The 20,450-nt window shown below is 38.5% G+C and overlaps 1 protein-coding gene across 1 annotated transcript; it reads right to left on the bottom strand.

Moving 5' to 3' along the window:
- Positions 1 to 611: 611 nt before the first annotated feature.
- Positions 612 to 19,824, bottom strand: fam120c (family with sequence similarity 120C). Its single transcript, XM_051095997.1, has 16 exons — positions 18,513 to 19,824; positions 16,621 to 16,867; positions 16,448 to 16,530; positions 16,163 to 16,291; positions 15,954 to 16,056; positions 15,419 to 15,492; positions 15,022 to 15,308; positions 14,683 to 14,929; positions 14,220 to 14,391; positions 12,659 to 12,908; positions 11,868 to 11,982; positions 10,234 to 10,443; positions 9,914 to 10,139; positions 9,699 to 9,825; positions 5,675 to 5,738; positions 612 to 5,580 (listed from the first exon to the last, which is right to left on the bottom strand). Exons 1-16 carry the CDS (start codon positions 19,032 to 19,034, stop codon positions 5,299 to 5,301), a joined length of 3,138 nt encoding a protein of 1,045 aa, XP_050951954.1. The 5' UTR covers positions 19,035 to 19,824; the 3' UTR covers positions 612 to 5,298.
- Positions 19,825 to 20,450: the final 626 nt, after the last annotated feature.

Below are 20,450 nucleotides of genomic sequence, written 5' to 3'. Positions count from 1 at the left end.
ACAGAGCTGTTTTTGACAAGGTAAAAAGGGTGTTGATTTACACTTATACTTGAGAAAGTTTGTTGTCGAATCATATCAAATTGTGGAAAATGGGTATCCGATGACCCCTTTAAAAATATAGAAATGTTAAAATATTTCAATTTTTCTTTCTTTTTTTTTAATAGCAGTTAAAATTGCTGGACATGTTTTGTCCCATGTCTCAAAAATCTGTTAGGTGTTACTTTTCCAGGTGCAATCCAGAAGCCGCATTTCCTTACAATCTCACATGGTTTCAGTCATACTGGCAGTCTTTCAAAGAAACAGGTAAATAAAAACCCAGACTCTTGTTTACTAAAAGAATAAATTTTATTTCAGCACTGTAAGTCATTTCCCAACCATACAAACATGACTGCCAACTTTGACTCTCTCTCTTTTTGAGCCTTTTGGCTTTCTCCCCAATCCACTGTGAAATCAGACCACAACAGCAAGACAAATTAAAAAGAAAAAGTTTCTTTCCAAAACAATCAGGTGCTTTCTTTATACTAAAAATGAGAAATTGTTAATAACGATCATAACCATAACAGCAATAATAATAATGAACTTGACCCTTCACTTCACAAGTTTTTTGGAGCTTTTGGAGATCTTGATGCATGCATCAATGCGCTTGTTGATGAACGGGATCAGTTTTCCAAGAACAGACGACAGAATGTGTTGCCTACAAATGGATGTCTTAACTTGACTTGTCTCGGGGAGCACATGCTAGAAAGCAACGGGGACGAGATACAGAGGCTACGTACTGTACTTCCAGAAAATGTAGGATGTCAGCGGGCCACTGTACACAACACATTGCTGTTATCAGACTAGGACTGAAACCTGACCACACCGGTGGTCCTGTGGAGTGAAGGGCGACAGAGCCAGGATACAGGGGTAACAGTTATAAAGCAAGAGTCAGATCTGAGGTCCAGACACAAATCTACAGGAATGCACAGGCAAAACTCTTTTACCAAAATAGCTGTTGTGTGTGTGTGTGTGTGTGTGCATGGTTACAGTATGTGTTCACACTTAACCTATCCATGACTACATTGAAGCTACATTTTTCAGAGGGACGATACATGTGCATGGGAGCTGAAAAAGTGTCCTAAGGTTAATCGCTATGAAGAGCTGTGTCCAAGGCTCCACTTGAGAGGAAATAAAGAAATCTTCATTTTAGCAATGAAACTGGACGATACAAGATTTAGCCACGGTTCACCAAAAAGATGTAAACATCACATTTTCTTCATTTAGTATCTGATTACGGACCCCTTACGTATTCTAATAGCTCAATTACTGAAAACATGTAGCTGTATAATCATATATACAGGATCCAGAAAGAGAATCAAGACTCTTACTATATACTGGAAAAGCAGCTTCCAGAACTTCGACTTTGGTTGAAAATTAATGTGTCGCACGAATGTGTATTAGTCCGCTTTGTGTGCAAGGAAGCAAAATTTGCTCAAAATAATTCCGCCTTTAACTTGACAATTTAATGCCAAAACACAATGCAATATGTTATTTTCCGTAAGTGACAATTACATCAAAATGGTGAAGTGGTTTGAAACGATACCATACAAAATAGAGGTGAGGAAAATTGCAATCATTACAGTTGAAAATATCTAGTTATCTCCGCTAAGCAAATTTTAATACTAAATGTAGCAACGGTCAAAGGAGTAGCTGTTGTAATAACATTTAAAAAAAAAAAAGTAAGAAAAACACAATTCCACAACTGAATGAATCCAAAGATGATAAGGTTAAATTTATCGATTCACTGTTGAAAATGTTACCAACTCTTGTCTAAGATTACTTACAGACAGATTATTAGACTAATCATAAAAGTTAAAATCTCTCACTGTTAGTATGAAAACGTAATGAGAGCTGCTGCTGAGGGGGAAACAAAGGCAAGAATAAAAGAACAAACAGAGACAAGAGTTAAGAAGAGGGAGAACACTTGAAATTGTGACTGTGAATGTCCATGAAAACTGCGAGAGGGTCGGGGGGGAAAAAAAGAAAAAAGGTGGGGATTTGCATTTGTGACCAAATGTTTTATCGGTTTAATCAAGACCAACAACTGGAGTAAATCTCCAGAAAATCCTTCTCATTCAACCCAAATATTATCCGCTAAATATTTCTTAGTCTATATTTTACTCTGACATGAATCTCCATAAATGCATGAATGAGAGTTTAAGCAGCAATCTAGAGCAAAAAGAGCAAAGCAGAAAAGCTTTGGAGAGGGTAACTTTGGAACCAAGCGTATGAAACTGCAAATTAAGTATCCAAATAATTATAAGAGAAATTCTCCAAACACTCTGGACAATACATTAATATCTGAATATGCAAAAGATTTACTATTTTTTTTTTTTTTTTAATTTTCTCCCTCATACTAACCGATGTCTCTCTACAGGTGTAACAAAGGTACTGTGTGTGTTTGTGTTTGTGAGAGAGAGAGAGAGATTATATCTTTATTTGGTGTCTGTATATTTCGGTTTATGCTGTTCCTTTCTTAGATTACACTTAAAACTAAATGTGAAGGAGTTACTCTATGACAAACACACTGAGAAAAAAAAAGCCCAACTAACTGAAACGGCTGTTAATCACAGGACTGAATGTTTTTAAAAGGATCTACTGTTATTCTGAAGAAAACCAAAATTCCATTAACGGGTGCGTATGCATGTTCATATGCACTAACATGCTGGAGATCCTCTCGTGAAAACTAGCACTACTGTACTTAACGCGTAATAAAACGTGACAACCTAAGGTTGAGGTTTAAAATGCTCTAGCGTGCATGACGGTGTAGCGCGGATACTACCTGTCACGCTACGGTCAAGATTCTTCTTGTTTTAAAGTCTGTCCGGTATGTCCAGTATTGTCATATTCCAACACCGATATATCACTGTCATATTTTACTTGTTTTGTAGCAAACTGCATTAACAATGCATGCTTCAGGTCATCATGATATTTCTGACGGGCTGATCTGTCTGGGATCCTCAAGAGTGAGAATTTGCAGAATATACACAGACATGTAACTATAATGGGTGTTTCCATAATCTGAGCTTTCGATATACTTTTAGTGGCACTAAATATAATATTAACTTCTTAACAAAATAAGGTGCATCTTATAACTTCAATAGAAAGCTGTGATGTCATCTTGACACTGTCAATTGTACAGATCTTAAACTATGATTAAATGCGATAGCCTCTCTCAAGTGTATTAGTTATTCTTAAAATTAAATTCTCATTCATTATGTCCAACAAATCATTGGTACAAAACATGTATTTTGCTTTTAAAATGCATTTAAAACATTAACATGTAAGTAAAATTAATCTCCTAACCATCTGATGCGAAATGGTCGATATAACGGCAAGTGCGGCTTTATCAGGGTGTTTCGTTCGTTTTTAACTTTAAAGCCTGTTCGCCTCAATAGAAGTAATGTTTTGAACACAGAAGTGCGTGAGTTCATAGGACTGTCACAAAAACGAGACGAGACGGACTGATCACGAAACAGCCTGGAGAAGCACAGACTCCAACTGATTTTTTTTGTTTTTTTTCTAAATGACTTTGTCACAATAAAAGGTGATCCTAAGGTTCGTTCAATTAATTACTTTCGAGTGTAAAAAAATTACAATGATTTTAGCGATGGTGGGAGAATGCACATGTACAAAAAAGCATCCACATGGTACACATGCACAAGGCACAGAGAGGAGACGTGAACAACGAGGGGAGGGTAAAAAAAACAAAAACAAAACAAGAGCTGTTAAAACCCAAAAGCAAAATGTTGTGAAGCAGAGAGATGTCAAATGGCAGGTCTGTCTGAGGGACTGTGTGCATTCTCAACCACTGATAAAATCACTCCCCTAAATCACGTCGTTGCGTAACAGGATCATGTACATTTGGGTCTATATACAAACGGCTGGGATGTCAAACAGTATCACGGTTCCCTCTGAACACACTGCTTCCTCCTGAACTCTGCCTCGATTTGTCTTTATCCTGGTTCGAGGACAACCCAGTGTGTTTTCGGTTTTAAAACAAAGTGCAGGTTACGACGCACTCCGTTCTCACATTCAAATGGGTTGGTGTTGATTTGTACGTCATACTGGTAAACAACACGCAAGGTAAAGTGAATTCAGACAGTTAAACTGTCAAAAGGAATGACGGTCTGCTGCTCAATAAAAGGGCGTTAACCAATTAACCAATTTACTGTCTCTATACAGCGCAGTACTATCATAAATAACATTTGTAAGTGCTTTACGTTACAATACAATCATTTTTAAGTGTATTTCTTCCTCAGACGAGGGGGGGAACTTGCATATCTAAAATTTTGGGCGTAAGGTGCTTTAAATGTGTCATTTAGAACTACTTGAGTAGTTTGAATCCTCAAGGGGGCGTGGGCCTAAAAGAAGATCGTCTACATGTGAGAGAAAGCAACAGAGTAGAGCTAGCTATGCGACGCTGAGTGTAACCTGTACGAACATTTGTGTTACATTTGCTCATTTTTGCTAAAACTAGACTTCTTGGGCCGCCCATAGCCCCTGTGCTGAAGAAAATAGCAACTTCTCCACATGTAAATCACTCTTTGATAATATCCAAAACAAAAAAACAAAACAAGGGACTACCATGTGTGTGTGAATGCACACTGTGACATACAAATACAACCCGCGTTCTCCGTCAGTTTCCACTCGTCTACTGTATTCAGGGCAGTGTTGAATTTGAATCCTCCCGTGTGGTACACTGCAGATACAGCCATGTGTAGTACAAATAGTGTGATTCTTCGCTGTGTGGTGGAAACTTTAGAGCAGGTGCTGCTGTGCTACTTGACACGTGCAAGTATTTCGTGTAGGTCAATTTTCGAATATACTTTGGGCAATAAGGGGCTTTTCGTAGCCATTTTAGGCAATCATACATATAAAGTCACCGTCAACGCACTAAGCTCTGAAAAGAAAACGGTGTCGAAATAAAAAGACTCGAGAGCTTTTCACGATGCTACAACACTGATGGGCCAGTGGAAAGGATGAGGTCCGGAATCCGGAGATTCGGGGCGATGTGCAATCGAGGGTTGTGATTTAAACCCGTTCAGTTTTAAACCAGACCCGGTTCTTAAGGTGACACACAGACCGCAATCCTGACACTGTCCATCTGTCGTTTCCAGCATGTGCAGCATCATAAATTATACCATGACAACACAAAGTGGCTACTGTGCCCTAAATATTCAATTTTGCAAGGAAAAGGCAGTCGACCTTAGATCATTCCCTCTCACTCTCTCATTCTTATTACATTATGGGATGTAATTACTCCTCTTTCTGTAGTGCACCATCTGATGGGCAGTCGTCAAGGCAACAAGGGGCCTCTACTTCCACCCCATCTCCTGACTGGTTGTCTCTGCTGGCTAAGGCACACTGGATTGGCTGGGCCAGTGGTGGCAGGTCAAGAGCTTGACCAGTGGCGCTTCCTGAAGAGCTGCCGTTCAGCTGCTGTGACGCGGTCCCCGTTCCCTCCGTGGGCCGCCCCACCGCTTTAGCGTCCTCTGTGAGCTTTGGGGGGCTTGAGGAGGGAGGTGAAGAGGACAGAGTCTACAAGAAACATTGGGAGACAGAGAAAAATCAATCTTCTTGCTGACCAACATTAATATAAACGTTGAGCGTTTAACGCCAAAGATGGACTGACCTGTGTTCTGTTGGTGGTCACTTTTTTCCCTCCCCTTCCTTTCACTGTCAATTCTTTACCCCTTCTGGGAAACGACAGAAAAAAACAGATGTTATATATCCATATGTGCGTTAGAGATATAACAATACTAGATGCTCAGAAAGGTGGTAAGGACATCGTTATAATAGCCCATGTGACATCAGTGGTTCAACCGTAATTTTATGAAGGTACAAGAATATTTTTGTGCGCAAAGAAAACAAAAATAACGACTTTATTCAGCAATTCCTTCTCTTCCGTTAGATTTGGGTACCAAACTCTGTACTTTTAAGGGTACCGACCGAATTGCGTCGGTACTACAGAGGCTTACATTAAGTGCCAAATTTTGGTACCCGAGAACACATCTGGGCACATACGTTACAGAGAGAGAGAGAATGAGACCATGTAACTCATTTAAACACAACACACAGGACAAACTGAAATGTTCTGAAGTGTGGTTACATTTCTAGGGCCATATATCTTTCATTCATAAAAACTGAATTTATTCTATAGCACGGAATGCCACGGAATTCATCATTCGAATTGCAATATCGACTAGTGTCCGTGAATATTAAAATGCAAAAAGATGGTTTAAATATAAATCCTGCATGTTCCGCTTGCTTCTGTACGCATGAATGGCAGAGACACGGTTCTGTTTACTACACAAATATTGAAGCATGCATGACATTCATGGTGATTTTTGGCCTCGGTTGACCTTGGTTAACTTCAAATTCAAGGACCTTTCAGGGACAATACTCTCAAATTCAAAGACTTAATGTGGGGACACATTTCAAGTGAGAGCAAGGTTACATTGTTTTACTTTGTTAAGACACATTGTTCCAGTTTTCATGAGTCAAACACAACTATGCAAAAGAGCTTTTTTTGCATTTATTTTTGGCCATATGACAGAGATCTGATATACTATTTGTCATTTTTCTGTTTTGCATAAAACCAAAGAATATTCGGCTTCTGGCCAAGTGATGGTCCTTTGGATCTCTGGCAAGCCATTCTTTGTCATCTTAATTATCATAATTAAAAAGCCCCCAAAGTATAGCGCAATTACTATATCCCATATCAAAACTCAAAATATTTTATTATATTATATTTATTATATTTATAATATTATATTATATTTATTACCATATTATTACCATACCTAAAATGTGTATTTTACAGTCACCCTTGTGCAGATTGATCATAAACACAGCTAAAAGGCTTTCTACCAGTGGCCATCACTTAATCTCTTGCACAGTTTTATCACAGGTAAAATGCAATGTTTCAATACAAGCATTTCAGTCAAATGCAATTTATGCAATATTTCAAACATTTAACCCACAAGAGAAAAATCAACCCTTCGCAACATTTTAAAATGATCCCAAATCTGTGAAAGAAATGAGGATTTGGCAACACTGCATCCAACACAAGCTGCAGAAATCAGATTTAATTAATCATGGGTCAAGACAAGAGTAAGGAGATCACTGACAAATCATGCTGGAGGATTTGCTGCTCAGCAGATAATGTGCTCATATCTGATCCTGTAAGATGTGCTCCCTTAATACAGAGTGCGCATGATTGCGAAATTGAAAGTGAAAGTAAATAGCCGCTCATTCAAAAGACATTTAAATACTCTGCATATGATAGCGGTTCCCTGATATGCGAAAATTATATTCAATATTAGAATGATTGCGTGAGCAGGCGGTAATGGCCTGAAATTCAGCAGGAGCGGGATCAAGAAAACAATCCCGCATAGAGCTTTAATACAAAAATGCACACAATGAATGGTGACTGTAGAGAGCAAAAGCTGAATCCCGGACATTTTGGGCAATTTATAAATCCCAGCTGGACACATTTTTTAGGTCCAAAAAGAGGACATGACTTGGGAAAGACGACATATAATCACCCTAACTAATGTAAATCAAGCAAGCTAGTATACATATGTCATGAAGTGCTGGCGAAATAACACATTAGTGGACCGGAGGGAATAATATAGAATTTTTTTTTTCAGAAAACTTCTTTCACAAAATAAATTCCAAGCACTTTCAAGGACCCGTATCTATGTATGTTTATTATCAAAAATTTTCCAGGGCCTTGAATGAATTTTTTTTTTTTGATTCACAAACTTTCAAGGATTTCAAGGACCCAAATCTTGCAGTCACACACAGAAATGTAACGGCAACCAGTCAAAATAAAAGTATGGCTTAATATGTAACTTGTATTACTTTTGTACAGTATAATGTACGTCTTTATATATTCCATGTTCTGTCAAATTTAAAGCAATAAATTATAAAAATAAATATTACAACTAGATTAGAAAAAAAAAAAAAAAAAAAAAAAAACTGTAGGAAAAAAAAAAAATACAATTATTAAAACTTTTTTTAAAGGAAACAATTTTTCTTCCATGTATTAATTTTAACAGTAACCTTCTGTTTGTTTGACAAAAATAAAAGAGTTTAATTTAATTTGATTAAACACTGCACTTTTTTTTTTTGAAAATAGGCTCATTGTCCAACTCCCCCAGAGTTAAACAGTTGAGTTTAGCCATTTTCGAATCCTTTCAGCCGATCTCCGGGTCTGGCGGTAGCACTTTTAGCATAGCTTAGCATAGATCACTGAATCTGATCAGACCAATAGCATCTCACTCAAAAATGACCATATATAATGACAATATTTTTTCTATTTAAAACTTGACTCTTCTGTAGTTGCATTGTGTACTAAGACTGACGGAAAATGAAAAAAGTTGCGATTAGTAGGTTGATATGGCTAGGTACTATACTCTCATTCCGACGTAATAAATCAACAAACTTTGCTGCCGTACCATGGGTGCAGCAGGCACAATGAGATTAGCAGCGCCTGAAAGTGACCGGCACTAAGTTTGTGCAGATGCAGAGTAGCAGCTGGAAGAGTTGACGAAAATATCTAAACTCTTTGGTCATTTTTGAGCGAGATGCTAACAGTCTAATCGGATTCAATAATCTATGCTACACTATGCTAAACGTGCTACCACCAGACCCCGAGATCAGCTGAATGGATTCGAAAACGGTTAAACTCAGCTGTTTAACTCTAGAAGAGTAGGAAAATGAGCCTATTTTCAAAAAAAGTGGAGTGTTCCTTTAATGTTTTGCCACAACTTTATTTTTATAAATTGAGGAATCGCGATTTTGAATAGAAACATTAGGAATATAGAATTAGACACTTTGACAATGCCAATGATAACAGTAAAGAGAAAGAACAACAACAACCAAAAAAAAAAAAACGAAAAAGATTGTTCAAAATGTTGAAACAGAGTTTTGTAGTTTTTTACTGAAATAAATGTTTAGTACCAAAACAGTACCAAAAAAAGGAACCACTGGGTACCGGCACCGAATTTCAGGTACTGTACTGATTACACTGTGAATGGTACCCAACCCTATCTTCTGTATCAGTCTTTGACACACATTCAGGACAGTACACTACTGCGTCAGTAGCGCCACACACATGCGTCGTGCAACTCTTGTGAAGACTGACACTGAATAGAAGACATTGTTAAATAACGTCATTATTTTTGTTTTCTTTGCGCACAAAAGGTATTCTCGCAGCTTTACAACATTACGGTTGAATCACTAATGTCACATGAACTATTTTAACGATGTCCTTACTACCTTTCTGGGTCTTAAACATGTTAGTTGCATCGCTGTCTATGCAGGGTCAGAAAGCTCCCGGATTTCATCAAAATTATCTTTATCTGTGTTCTGAAGATGAACAAAGGTCTTATGGGTTTGGAATGACATGAAGGCAAGTAATTAATGGCAATTTTAATTTTTGGGTGAACTATCCCTTTAAAATCTCTGCCTGCTGCTACTAGTCCTCACCAGTAGGTTGTGCAATTGAGAGTTGATGAACATCAAAAAGCAGCAGAGAGAGAAAGAGACAGAGTAAAGCCCTCACAAGCAGTAATTTGTTGTGAGGCTTGTCATACCTCCATAAATAATCAGCTAAATGACCACTATTTTATGACACAGAATGGACTCACCCTTTTGCTCCTACTGACACCACCTGCATATTGAGTCTGCCACGAACTGGTTTGTTCCCAGCCCACTGACCAACAACCATGCCAGCTATTTCCAGCTTGCCACCCTGGGGAGGTATAGACTGGATTCCTAAAAGAGTTACAGAAAATGACTAAGTGACACCCAACAGGCAGGAGAGAAAATGAACTAAATGTGCTAAATGAGAGGAAGGTCTAACCTGGGAAGGCCCTGGGCCGGTGCTGGTGGTGATGGTGAGGGGGAGGAGGCATGGAGCCCAGTGGGCGAGGAGGGTATAGAGGATGCATGGGGTAGAAAGGGGGCACCATGGCAGGGGGGAGGAATGCAGGGGGTGGCAGTGGTGGAGGTGGGGGAGGCGGCCGGGACAGGTTGATGCCTTCCAGAATGGCCTGGCGCATCTTCTCCACTCTCGAAACCAGCTCCTCCTGTAGGAAAAAGTATCAAAGACAATTAATAAAAAAACACCTTTAAATATTGCCAAATATTAAACAGATGTGCCTGCACCTATGCGTTTGTTACCTGTCCTTCACACATATCAAGTAAGGAGGCTCTGTCTCTGGTGGCTTTAGCTAGCTTGCTTTGGAACAACTTCCCGTCAAAAAAGCCCCAAGGGCAGCAGTGGTCCCATGGCAAGGGCTGTCCACATACATCATTCACAAACAGGGCAGTGTCCACTCCACTCATGAACAGAGAGGCCAGCTGCACCCCACGGTTATCCACCTTCTCCACCTGGTATCAGTGTCAAAGAGAAGAAATATGATCCGGCGGCATGTTTGGCATGAGCCTGGTAAATGTCACAGTAGCGTGTCATTTCAGATTTCACAGAGCTCTTTCAAAGCAGATTATTGACAACCTGACAGTTGAAAGACTGCATCTATTTTAAAGAAATGTTTTGCCTTGAACCTTTTGCTTTATGTGACCTACAGCTATTGAAGTTGAGCTGAGCTCAGTCCTGACTGAAAACATGCCTCAAGGCAAAAAAAAAAAAAAAACCCTTAAAATTGTTGTGAACGAACATTTAATAAAGAAAGCGTGGAAGATACAAAGATAAAGATTGCATGGGGTATGTTGTGTGCAGTGTTCAATTCAATCCCGCCTCTCACTGCTTTTACTGTAATCTGGGTCTGTACAGTTATATAAGAACATGCAAACACATGCAAATACATGCAAATGTGCATGTCTCAAACCACAGCTCTCTATCCATCTGCTTTTAGCAATTTAACTTGACAGAAAGTAAATATTTAATTAGAAACATGATTAAACCAAATAATGCTTTGGGGAAAAAAAAAAAAAAAAAAAATCAGGAAAAGCAGATAATTAAAAAATAAATAAATATATTTTTGGAACTGTTCTCTGAAGAAAATGCCATTTAAGTCAATAATATTCAAAGCAATTTTTCGTTTTTGTGGATCGTTTAACATTCATAGAATAAAAGAGTTACAATTTAATTTGTAATAAGGCAATGCACAATTAATCAATCTAAATCTGAAATCATGATTTTAGCTTAGTGTGTTCTGTGTTCAGTTACACATGAACAGCTCATGATCCAGTCTGCATCTCAGAAAGGCTGGATTCACACAAAATGTTGCTCTACACAAACTTATCTCATTCATTTGGGAACACACCATTTTCCCAAAATTGTAAAGAGAAGTGATTAGAAACCAGCTGTTGTAAATAAAAGAAAAGTTTTAAAGGCCTCCTGCAGTTTTAACCAAAATAAAATCTTGATGGTTTAATGAAAATTAAAAAAAAATTAAGACAGCCACAGATATTAGTATTGTAATATTAGAACTGTGTCGCAAAATTATATTTATTTCATTACTTATTCTCAGATTTCTTTTTAATTATTAAATAAAATTAGGTAATGTTTTTATTTAAAAAAAGAAATATTTAAATAAAACAAATAATATTTTTAATTTAATATATTATTTATTCAGAAATATGAAAAATACTATTAATATTTTATTGTTATTATTATTATTATTATTGTTGTTGTTAATAATAAAAATAATAATAATAATAATAATAATAATAATAATAGTAGATATAAACCGAAACATTTTTCTCCAAATTGTGCAGCCCTAAAACAAGCAAGCCCTAACTGCTTGAGGGGGTGGTCCTTGTGTGATAAGAGTTAATGAGAAATGTGTTACCTTGAGTTCCTGAAGTTGGTCAGGCTCATAGAGCTGGTTGGACACAGCTTGAGCCAAAAAGGCATCAAGCTCATGGCGCTGAAGAATGCGACCCCCCGGCCACTGCATCATATACCTGTAAACACACAATGCCATTTAAAACACCCAGAGCTACTGTGTGAAGAACTACTACTGTATGTCTGATATTTCATGTTTGCATCATGATGACAGGCTGAAAGCTGCTGTTCTTTTTTTTTTTTTTTTTTTTTTTTTTTACAGATCATTTATAGTTAATAGTCTACTGTTGTTATACCTTCAGTCATTCTGAATTTGAATTACCTTGACTTTTGAGATTTTTTTTAAAGCATCTGTAATGTATTGTATTGTATTTTTTAAACCTTGTATTATTTCTTAACATATAATATGCTTAAGACAAGTTTGTACACAAAGTAGTTATTTAAGATATTTAACAAGTGATTTAACATTTACATCATGTTGACAACTTCATGTGTGGTGCACTTGGAGTAGAATTTGCTTTAACTAAAGGGTTAATAAAGAAAAAGTTACTTTAATTATGTAGTAGTTACATTGTCAAGTTGACTAGTTAAAAATCATACAAAATTGAGAATCGGTCAAATGTTCTGAAAAAAAGGAAAAAATATATATATATTATTTTATTTTATTTTTTATTTTTTTTGCCATATCACCCAGCCTTGGCTGACCTACTTATCCAATCTTTCATAGTAAAGTTAGAACCACGTCAGTGTCAATGCCTAATGAGAAGCAGGTCTACAGTGATCACGTAAAGGTACCTGAGCACGCAGCACATGAGCAGCAGGTGAGATGGCACACAGGTCGGGTTGAGCAGGGCAGGGCAGTCAGAGCGCATACAGGCTAGGAAGGCTCGTGTACGGCGGCTACGGTCCTCAGACGCTCTGCCCAGCCACAACCGCCTCAGGTTGGGACACGTCCACTCGCGGAAACACAGGGCCGGAACTAGCTCTGGGGTTAGGGCAGATTTAGCTTTACTGGCACACCACTCCTTTACAATCACCGGAGGCACTGCGGAGTCATACAGAAATGGGACACATTTAGATTCATCTTACTTTGATGCTGCCTTACTCCCAGCTGGAGGAGACACAGCTGGGCAAAATATCTGTATTATTAAAAGCAACACAAAACAAGAGCTAATTCTCTAGTCAGACATGTGATACTATTTTCATCATTTAGAGTTAAAATACACTGTGTACTTTTTATCTGCCAATATTTAAATCACACCTCATTATTTTTATAACCATAAAAACAAGCAATGTTTACTTACACTACCAGTCATTTTTTTTGTTTTTAAAGAAGTCTCTTCTGTTCACCAAGCCTGCATTTATTTGATCCAAAATACAGCAAAAGCAGTAATATTGTGAAATATTTTGTTTTATTTCAAGTAACTGTTTTCTATTGAAATATATTTTAAAATGTAATTTATTCATGTGATCGAAGCTAAATTTTTAGCATCACCACTCCAGTCATCAGTGTCACATGATCCTTCAGAAATCTTTCTTATATGCTGACTGGCTGTTCAAGATTTTTTATTATTATTATCATCAATATTTAAAACAGTTGAGTGCATTTTTTTCAGGATTCTTTGAGGAATAGAAAGATAAAAAGATTAGCATTTATCTGAAATAAAAAGCTTTTGTAACATTATACACTATACCATTCAAAAGCTTGGAGTCAGTATAATTTTATTTATTTAGAAATTAATACTCTTATTTAGCTAGGATGCTTTAACTTGATCAAAAGTAATAATAAACATTTATAATGTTACAATTTTTTGCTATTTTTACTATTTCAGATAAATGCTGTTCTTCTGAACTTTCTACTCATCAAAGAAACCTGAACAAAATCGATTTTAAATTTTAGCAGCAAATCAGAATATTAGAATGATTTCTGAAGGATCATGTGACTGGAGTAATGATTCTAAAAACCCAGCTTTGAAATCACAGGAATAAATTACATTTCAAATATAAAACAGTTATTTTAAATAGTAAAAAAACATAATTTAAAATTTTGTTTTTGCTATACTTTGGATAAAGTAAATGCAGGCTTGGTGAGCAGAAGAGACTTCTTTAAAAACATTAAAAATTGTACCGTTCAAAAATGTTTGACTAGTAGTGTATTTAACAAATAATGACTCTTTGTTTTAATGCAATTTGAACAGCATATTCATTTTTGCTGTGTTACTGAACAGTACTATCAGTATTAAAACTCTCAAATGTCTCCTCGCATTGTTATCAGCTATTGGCTTTTTGGTATTGTGACAACTCTTGAAACATGTATGCTATTCTACAGTCTCATATAACTGAGGTCTGCACTCACCATCAACTGGACTACGCTTGCGCATGGCCAGTCTCTCCAGCCTCCGCTGGGTCTCAGCCAAGCTGAACAGCACCCCGTAGGCATACTGGCGGGCAGAACGGAAAAGTAGAGAAGCAGGAGGCAGGTCGGGGTTGCACTCGTCCTCTATACACACTGGCATCTTCATCTCCCCCTGGGGAGTGACAGAAGAAAGAAAAGGAGGAAGAAGAGAAACAAAGAGAAGAGTGTTAGAAGTCTAACATGTATTATTAGATTCTTTTTTAATACATTAAACAGGTTTTCAAGGCATTTGTCGCATACTATTATAAAATCTCCATTTAAACATTAAAGTTTATGTTGCATGTCAATTCAGAGTTCATTGAGTAAAGTAAAAACTCCACAACTTGTTTGAGGGATGAAATATTAGTGACGAACCCTCTCAGAATGTATTTATTTGTGAGCACATGCTGTGTGATTGCTGTACCTTGGTCAGGATGTGGTAGATCTGCGGATACATAAGTCCTCTTCTGTGTCTGTGTTCTGCCACTCTCAGCACCTCGGCACTGACCTGTGGAAGGGGTGGAGTTGTGATGTCCATGTGACTCCGTGTTGGCATGGACAGCAATGATGGAATGGACGGCCCACTTCCGTTACCATGGTGCCCGTCCCCAGAGCCACTGCCGCCCCGTCCGCTGGGATCTTCCCATCTTGTAGACTTGTCAGCCAAATGACTGTGACAGAAAATGAATATTCAATCTGCTCCGAATAACAGACTGCTTGCAGGTACACAACATAACGAACAGATTCTGTACAACAGACTCACTTAGTGCTGGTGTCATTTTGCTCCTCCCCATCCGAAGACGACGATGATGAGGGGGAGGGGCCTGTAGGAGCAGCAGTGTGATGATTGGGCTGTCGGTTGCCACTTTGAGAGGAATCATACGGAGCAGACCAATCAGCAAAGCCCATTTTCCCAACTAGTGAATCGTTACAGTCCTGGAGAGGCTGAGTTGGGTTCTGGCATAAAAGGGCTGGACCAGTGGCAGGGCTGGGTCCGTAGAGCCCACCTGGATAAGGCACCTTAACACCTGACACCTGGGGTGGACCAAACTTTGGAAACAGCAAAAAAAAAAAAAAAAAAAAAGAGGTTGACATCAGTATCAAATAAACATGATTTGCAGCAGTACACTTTAGTAAAAAAACAAAATAAAAAAAATTACCTGAGCTTTTACAGGCTGCATTGCCCCCATATGGCCTGGAGGCCCGCTAAACTGACTAGGCCCAAAGCCTGGAACTGATAGAAGAGATGGGGAAACCAAATGAATATTGTATGAGTATAATCTAAATGATGTCAGAGTTTATTTTAAGGATTCTGAAAAGTAAACAGTGGAAAATAAACATACACTACCATTCAAAGGTTTGGGTTCTGTAACGTTTTTTTAACGTTTCTAAAGAAACTTACACTTCGTAAAGCTGCATTTGATCAAAAACACAGCAAAACAGTATTATGAAATATTGTTGCAAAACTGTTTTAAATTATATTTCATAAAATGTAATTTATTCTTGTGATGCAAAGCAGAATTTCCAACATCATTACTCCAGCCTTCTGTCTCACATGATCCTTCAGAAATCATTCTAATATGCTGATTTGGTGCTCAAGAAATAAACAAACAAAAAAACAATCTTGCTGGTCCCTAACTTTTGATCAGTAGTGTATGTATTGTAAATGGTCTTCAAACACCACATTATACCTACAGAGGTAAGGAGAAGGTCCCATGGAGAGAGGTCTTGGTTTACTGGCCGCTGAAAAATATTCCACTGCCTTCTTAAACCTCTCGATTTTATCTTCAGTTCGTGACTGGAGGTTAGAAAAATGTGGAGTCCCCATGTTATGATGAGCTTTCAAGGTAAAGTGTATAAAATCAGTTCATGAAAATGCATATGTGAACACAGCCATGCTTCACCTGTGACTGCTTGAAAACATCCTTGGCCACCGAATCTAAATTCCCAAGATCTTTGATGGATGCCACATACTCAGATACAGCCTTAATAACAACCTCACATGGTGGGAGCACTAACTGATGAGCCCTTACCTGAACAGAGAGAGGAAAAACAAAGAATGAAGTTAAAAGAATGGCTTATATTGATCAAAACTGACGCTCAAGGATGCTTAAGTCTGTATCATCAATTGCAATTATGGAAGAATGAAGATATCTGAAAATGTGTGAAATGGCAAATTGTATAAGCACCTTTAGGGAGGCAAGAGGGTGTTCTGGACCTAGCAGACTCCAATGAAAGGCAGCCAAGTCTTCATCTGGCAGAATGTGGTTACCTGTTTTTTTGAAGACTCACATTTAGAACCAAACAATGTACTGAAAATGCAAACTCACATCCTGGACTAAAAAAAAAATGCGTTGCTTACCAAGAAGAGCAGCAAAGATGGGCAGGTGCTGGGTCTTGAGGCCGAGCTGGCGAGCCGCCTCTGATAGCAGGTACTGGTGAGTGGTCAGATTCTTGCCATTCCAGGAGAGCTTGAGAGCGTGGGAGCTGAAATAGGCCGGAACGTTGCATAGCGCAAACTCTGAGTCCTGTGCAATCAGACCTTGAAAACCATAGTCTCTGTACAGGGATAGCACCTCCTGATGGTGGTCCTCCAGGGTCTGCACCACCTACAATACAAGCCAGATGGAAGGAGATCATGGATTCTTATGAAACAAGCTCCTTTTGCTCTGAATTTCTGATAAAACAGCACTTTCACCATCAAGCTTAAAGGTGCACTCAATTATTTTTGTTGTGCTGGCTGATGTGGCAGTCATCTTGGATTTATACCAAAACATTAGTGTTGTCAAAATGTACGTTTTTCGATACTTACTGATTCTGAATATTTAAAACCATTGCAATACTTGTTTTTTGCAGAACTGATACGCTGGTACCAGCTCTGGCAACAGGATGACACCAACAGCAGTGCACATTTTAAGTAAATAAATACATAATTTGTTGCATGTTTCAAAGTTATGTGCATCACGTGGTTCTTACACACAAGTGGCTCTGTTCAAAGCAAATGCCATCTCTGTGACTGTAACATGCACTCTGGAACACAATGGACATAGCCAGTTATGCTGTTTTTTTTTTTCACATCTGCATAATTTCAAAGAATTTTGTTGACAGATTTCACAGCATTTCACAAAAATGTCTCACGAGAAACACTGACCTGCGGTCACAGATACTTATATTGTTTTTTTTGTTGTTTTTTTTAATTTACAGTGCGGTTGTATTAGTAATAGTAATATGCTTGTCTTAGAAATAATAAAAATGATAATATTATTATATAGTCCTACTCAAGGCTATCAGCCCTGAGGCATCTCAGACAGCAGAGTGTCGCAGCAATACAGGGTTTGCACTGGATGCGTGGCCGTATTGGTGATGCCCAGACGTAAACAACAGCATAGATTACACAATTAAAGAAGTGGAAGCTGCTAAATCATATAGAGAAAGATTAGGTAAGCAGGAAAGGGCGTATATTTTGAAACAACTAAAGTTAATAGGTGGTAAAGATACATACAAGCAGTATTACTTAAGATATTAGCCTAATATTTCACCTACCTTCTTTGCACTCTTCCCCTCGATTTGTTTTAACTTTTGGAGGTCTATAGTACTCCAAATGTTTTTCCTGATCTGACTGATTAGTACAGCCCAAAACATGACAATAATTGACCATTTTCAGCAGCAATAATCAGCAAAACATGTAAGTTTCCTTCAATTCAGTGGGATTATGTTCAATGCCACCAATATGGCCGACTGATGACATGTTGTGAAAACACTATTTTCCCTGTAGCGTCAAAAACTGTGCTGAAAATCAGTATTTTAATTATTAACTTATTCCTCAAGCAAAAGTCTCAGAGGGTTACTAAGATAAATCAAGAAACATTAGGCTAGTCATGTGATCATAACATGGCAGCCTTCATGAGGAGACTGGCTTCATGATAAACAACAACAAAAATGTTCTATTATGACTTTGTTTTGACTGGAGTCTCACCTGTAAATCATTTTAAACATATTATAAATAAGTATTAATTATTGCATTTTGGGTAAAACTTTAATGAGGGAAGAGTGCACTTTTAAAATTACAGTTTAATGAAAATAGATGATATTAAAGATTATTTTAATTGCTTTGCCAACATTTTACAACGGAAGAACATAGTGAAACAAACAATGCATTTGCAGTGCAACTTGGCTGTGTATCTTCACATTTAAATGGAAATAAATGACATGACAATCCAAAATTCCTCTCGTGGAGGGCATCAGGCCACTCACCCGCACGCGGAATCGGAACATGGCGAGGCGGACACAGTGGCTCAGGCAGGCCGGGGGCAGGAACCAGGCCCGCGGAGGGGGCGTGGCCTTGCTTCCGACGTGGTTGACGATGAGCTGTGCGGTCTGTCGCTGCCCCTGTGCCCGCCGCGCCCACTCCGGCCAGCGATCCTTCCCAAGCGTGCCGTTGAAAACCACCACCAGCTCCAGTCCGCCTTGGTACAAACAGGCCTGGGAGAGCGCCGCCAGATAGCCGAGCATTGCATTCCACTCGCCTCCACAAACCCAGTCGGTCTGGTAGCCCCCGTAGAGCCGCTGAAGGCCAGAGTCTGCGTCAACCAGAATGCGAGCTGGCGGGGGAGGCGGAGGCAGCGAGCTTGGATGATGGGGATGGTGGTGGTGGTGGTGGTGGTGGTGATGTGGGGGCTGACGGCCTGCCGTTCGGGCGAGCTTGAGAAGATCTACTGGAACTGCCGCCCCAGGGCAGCGTTTCTCCAAATACTCCTGAAACCCTTGAACTCCCATATTGTGTCTTAGAGCGTGAGATGGATGAACCTTGTTAAGAAGTTGATTTCTAGGCTGTGAGCTCAGAACTAGATCTGTCCGGTTATAGTTGGATAACTAAAGAGCTGAAATGTCTGGTAAATTATCCCACAAATGCAACTGTCAACCGACCCCCTGTAAAATTCCAGATACGCGTGGCTATTTTTTACATTTGGTCGTGTACGTGCAATCTGTGTCCATTCCTTACTGTGTCAATGTTATAATCCCGCTACAGTCTGTCTATTTTGATCAGTTACAATGTTGCACGGTCTACAACGTAACGATGGAGGATAACGGCGCGCACGCTACAGTTATGATGTCGACAATGTTGGTAACATCAAAATATAATCCTATTTGTAACCCATCTAGCTGCAAACTAAACAACAACTACGCCGTCGCTATCCAACATGACCGTTCGATAATTCAAACTAACTCTAGCCGCTCGTGATACAGTATGTCCTGTACTGGTTAACAGTTATAAGAGCTACAGTTTGTGGCTAACAAACTAGCTCGCGCACTTAGCCAGTTAGCCAAGATCCCGGCGTGATTGACGCGTCAACTAGTCGAGACAAATCGGGGGCTGCCGCGATTCGGAATGAGATGAATAATTAAGGGGAAAATAAAGTAAAACAACTAAAATAAAACAAAAACAAAAGCCCGACGTAAGCTCCCTCGCTCTCTGTCTCACTCACGACTTCATGTTGAGGAGAGGAACATACTTTCATGCGACGTCGGCCATCTTGCGACTTCCCCGCGGACCGACAGAAAGTGGGAGGGCAGGCGAGCTGAGGAAAGTGGGAGGAGCGATGAGCCTGGTGCCTGGGGGATGTAGTTTTTTATGTCTGAAAACGTATCGCGATTGTTGAGTAAAAGACTACAACTACCAGCACGGCAAAGCGAGAGACCCGAGGCATGCCATATCCTAAAGGAACGGTTCATTCAAAAGTTGATAGGGAAAACTGGTTCAGTTGGAAAAGCTAGATTAAAATCGCTGTGTCTGAAGTTCTCAATTACGGTTGAGATAAACAATTTAGGGCTCGTGGACCACAAGAGGATACCAGGGGCTCTGCAGTTAAAAGAAAAAAAATGAATAATGTTACAAGTGCAGGCCTAATTAAGGACTGTTAGATTTTAGTCAGATTTGAACATTTTCAATACATTTAGCTAAATATTATTATTATTATTATTATTATTATTATTATTATATAGTGCTATCAAACCTATTAATCACATCTAAAATAAAAGTGTATAAATATGCAAACGTACATTTATATATTTAAGAAATATTTATATGTATATATGTATTCAAATTTATATGATTTATATTATATATACATACATTACATTTATTTTTAAAAAATACACGTTATGTAAACACAAACTCTTATTATGGATGCC

The sequence above is a fragment of the Labeo rohita genome, chromosome 23 (assembly GCF_022985175.1).
Source record: "Labeo rohita strain BAU-BD-2019 chromosome 23, IGBB_LRoh.1.0, whole genome shotgun sequence".
Classification (NCBI taxonomy): Eukaryota; Metazoa; Chordata; class Actinopteri; order Cypriniformes; family Cyprinidae; genus Labeo; species Labeo rohita.
The sequence above is the reverse complement of the archived record's forward strand: the minus strand, read 5'-3'. Positions and strand labels throughout refer to the sequence as shown.

What these genes read in the sequence shown, in the direction of transcription:
- fam120c (XM_051095997.1), bottom strand. Translation starts at nt 19,034, where the DNA reads ATGGGAGTTCAAGGGTTTCAGGAGTATTTGGAGAAACGCTGCCCTGGG. An exon ending in TCTACCACATCCTGACCAAG is followed by an intron (nt 14,392 to 14,682) that starts GTACAGCAATCA and finishes GTCACTCCCCAG; the next exon opens with GGGGAGATGAAGATGCCAGT. An exon ending in CCGGCCCAGGGCCTTCCCAG is followed by an intron (nt 9,826 to 9,913) that starts GTTAGACCTTCC and finishes TAACTCTTTTAG; the next exon opens with GAATCCAGTCTATACCTCCC.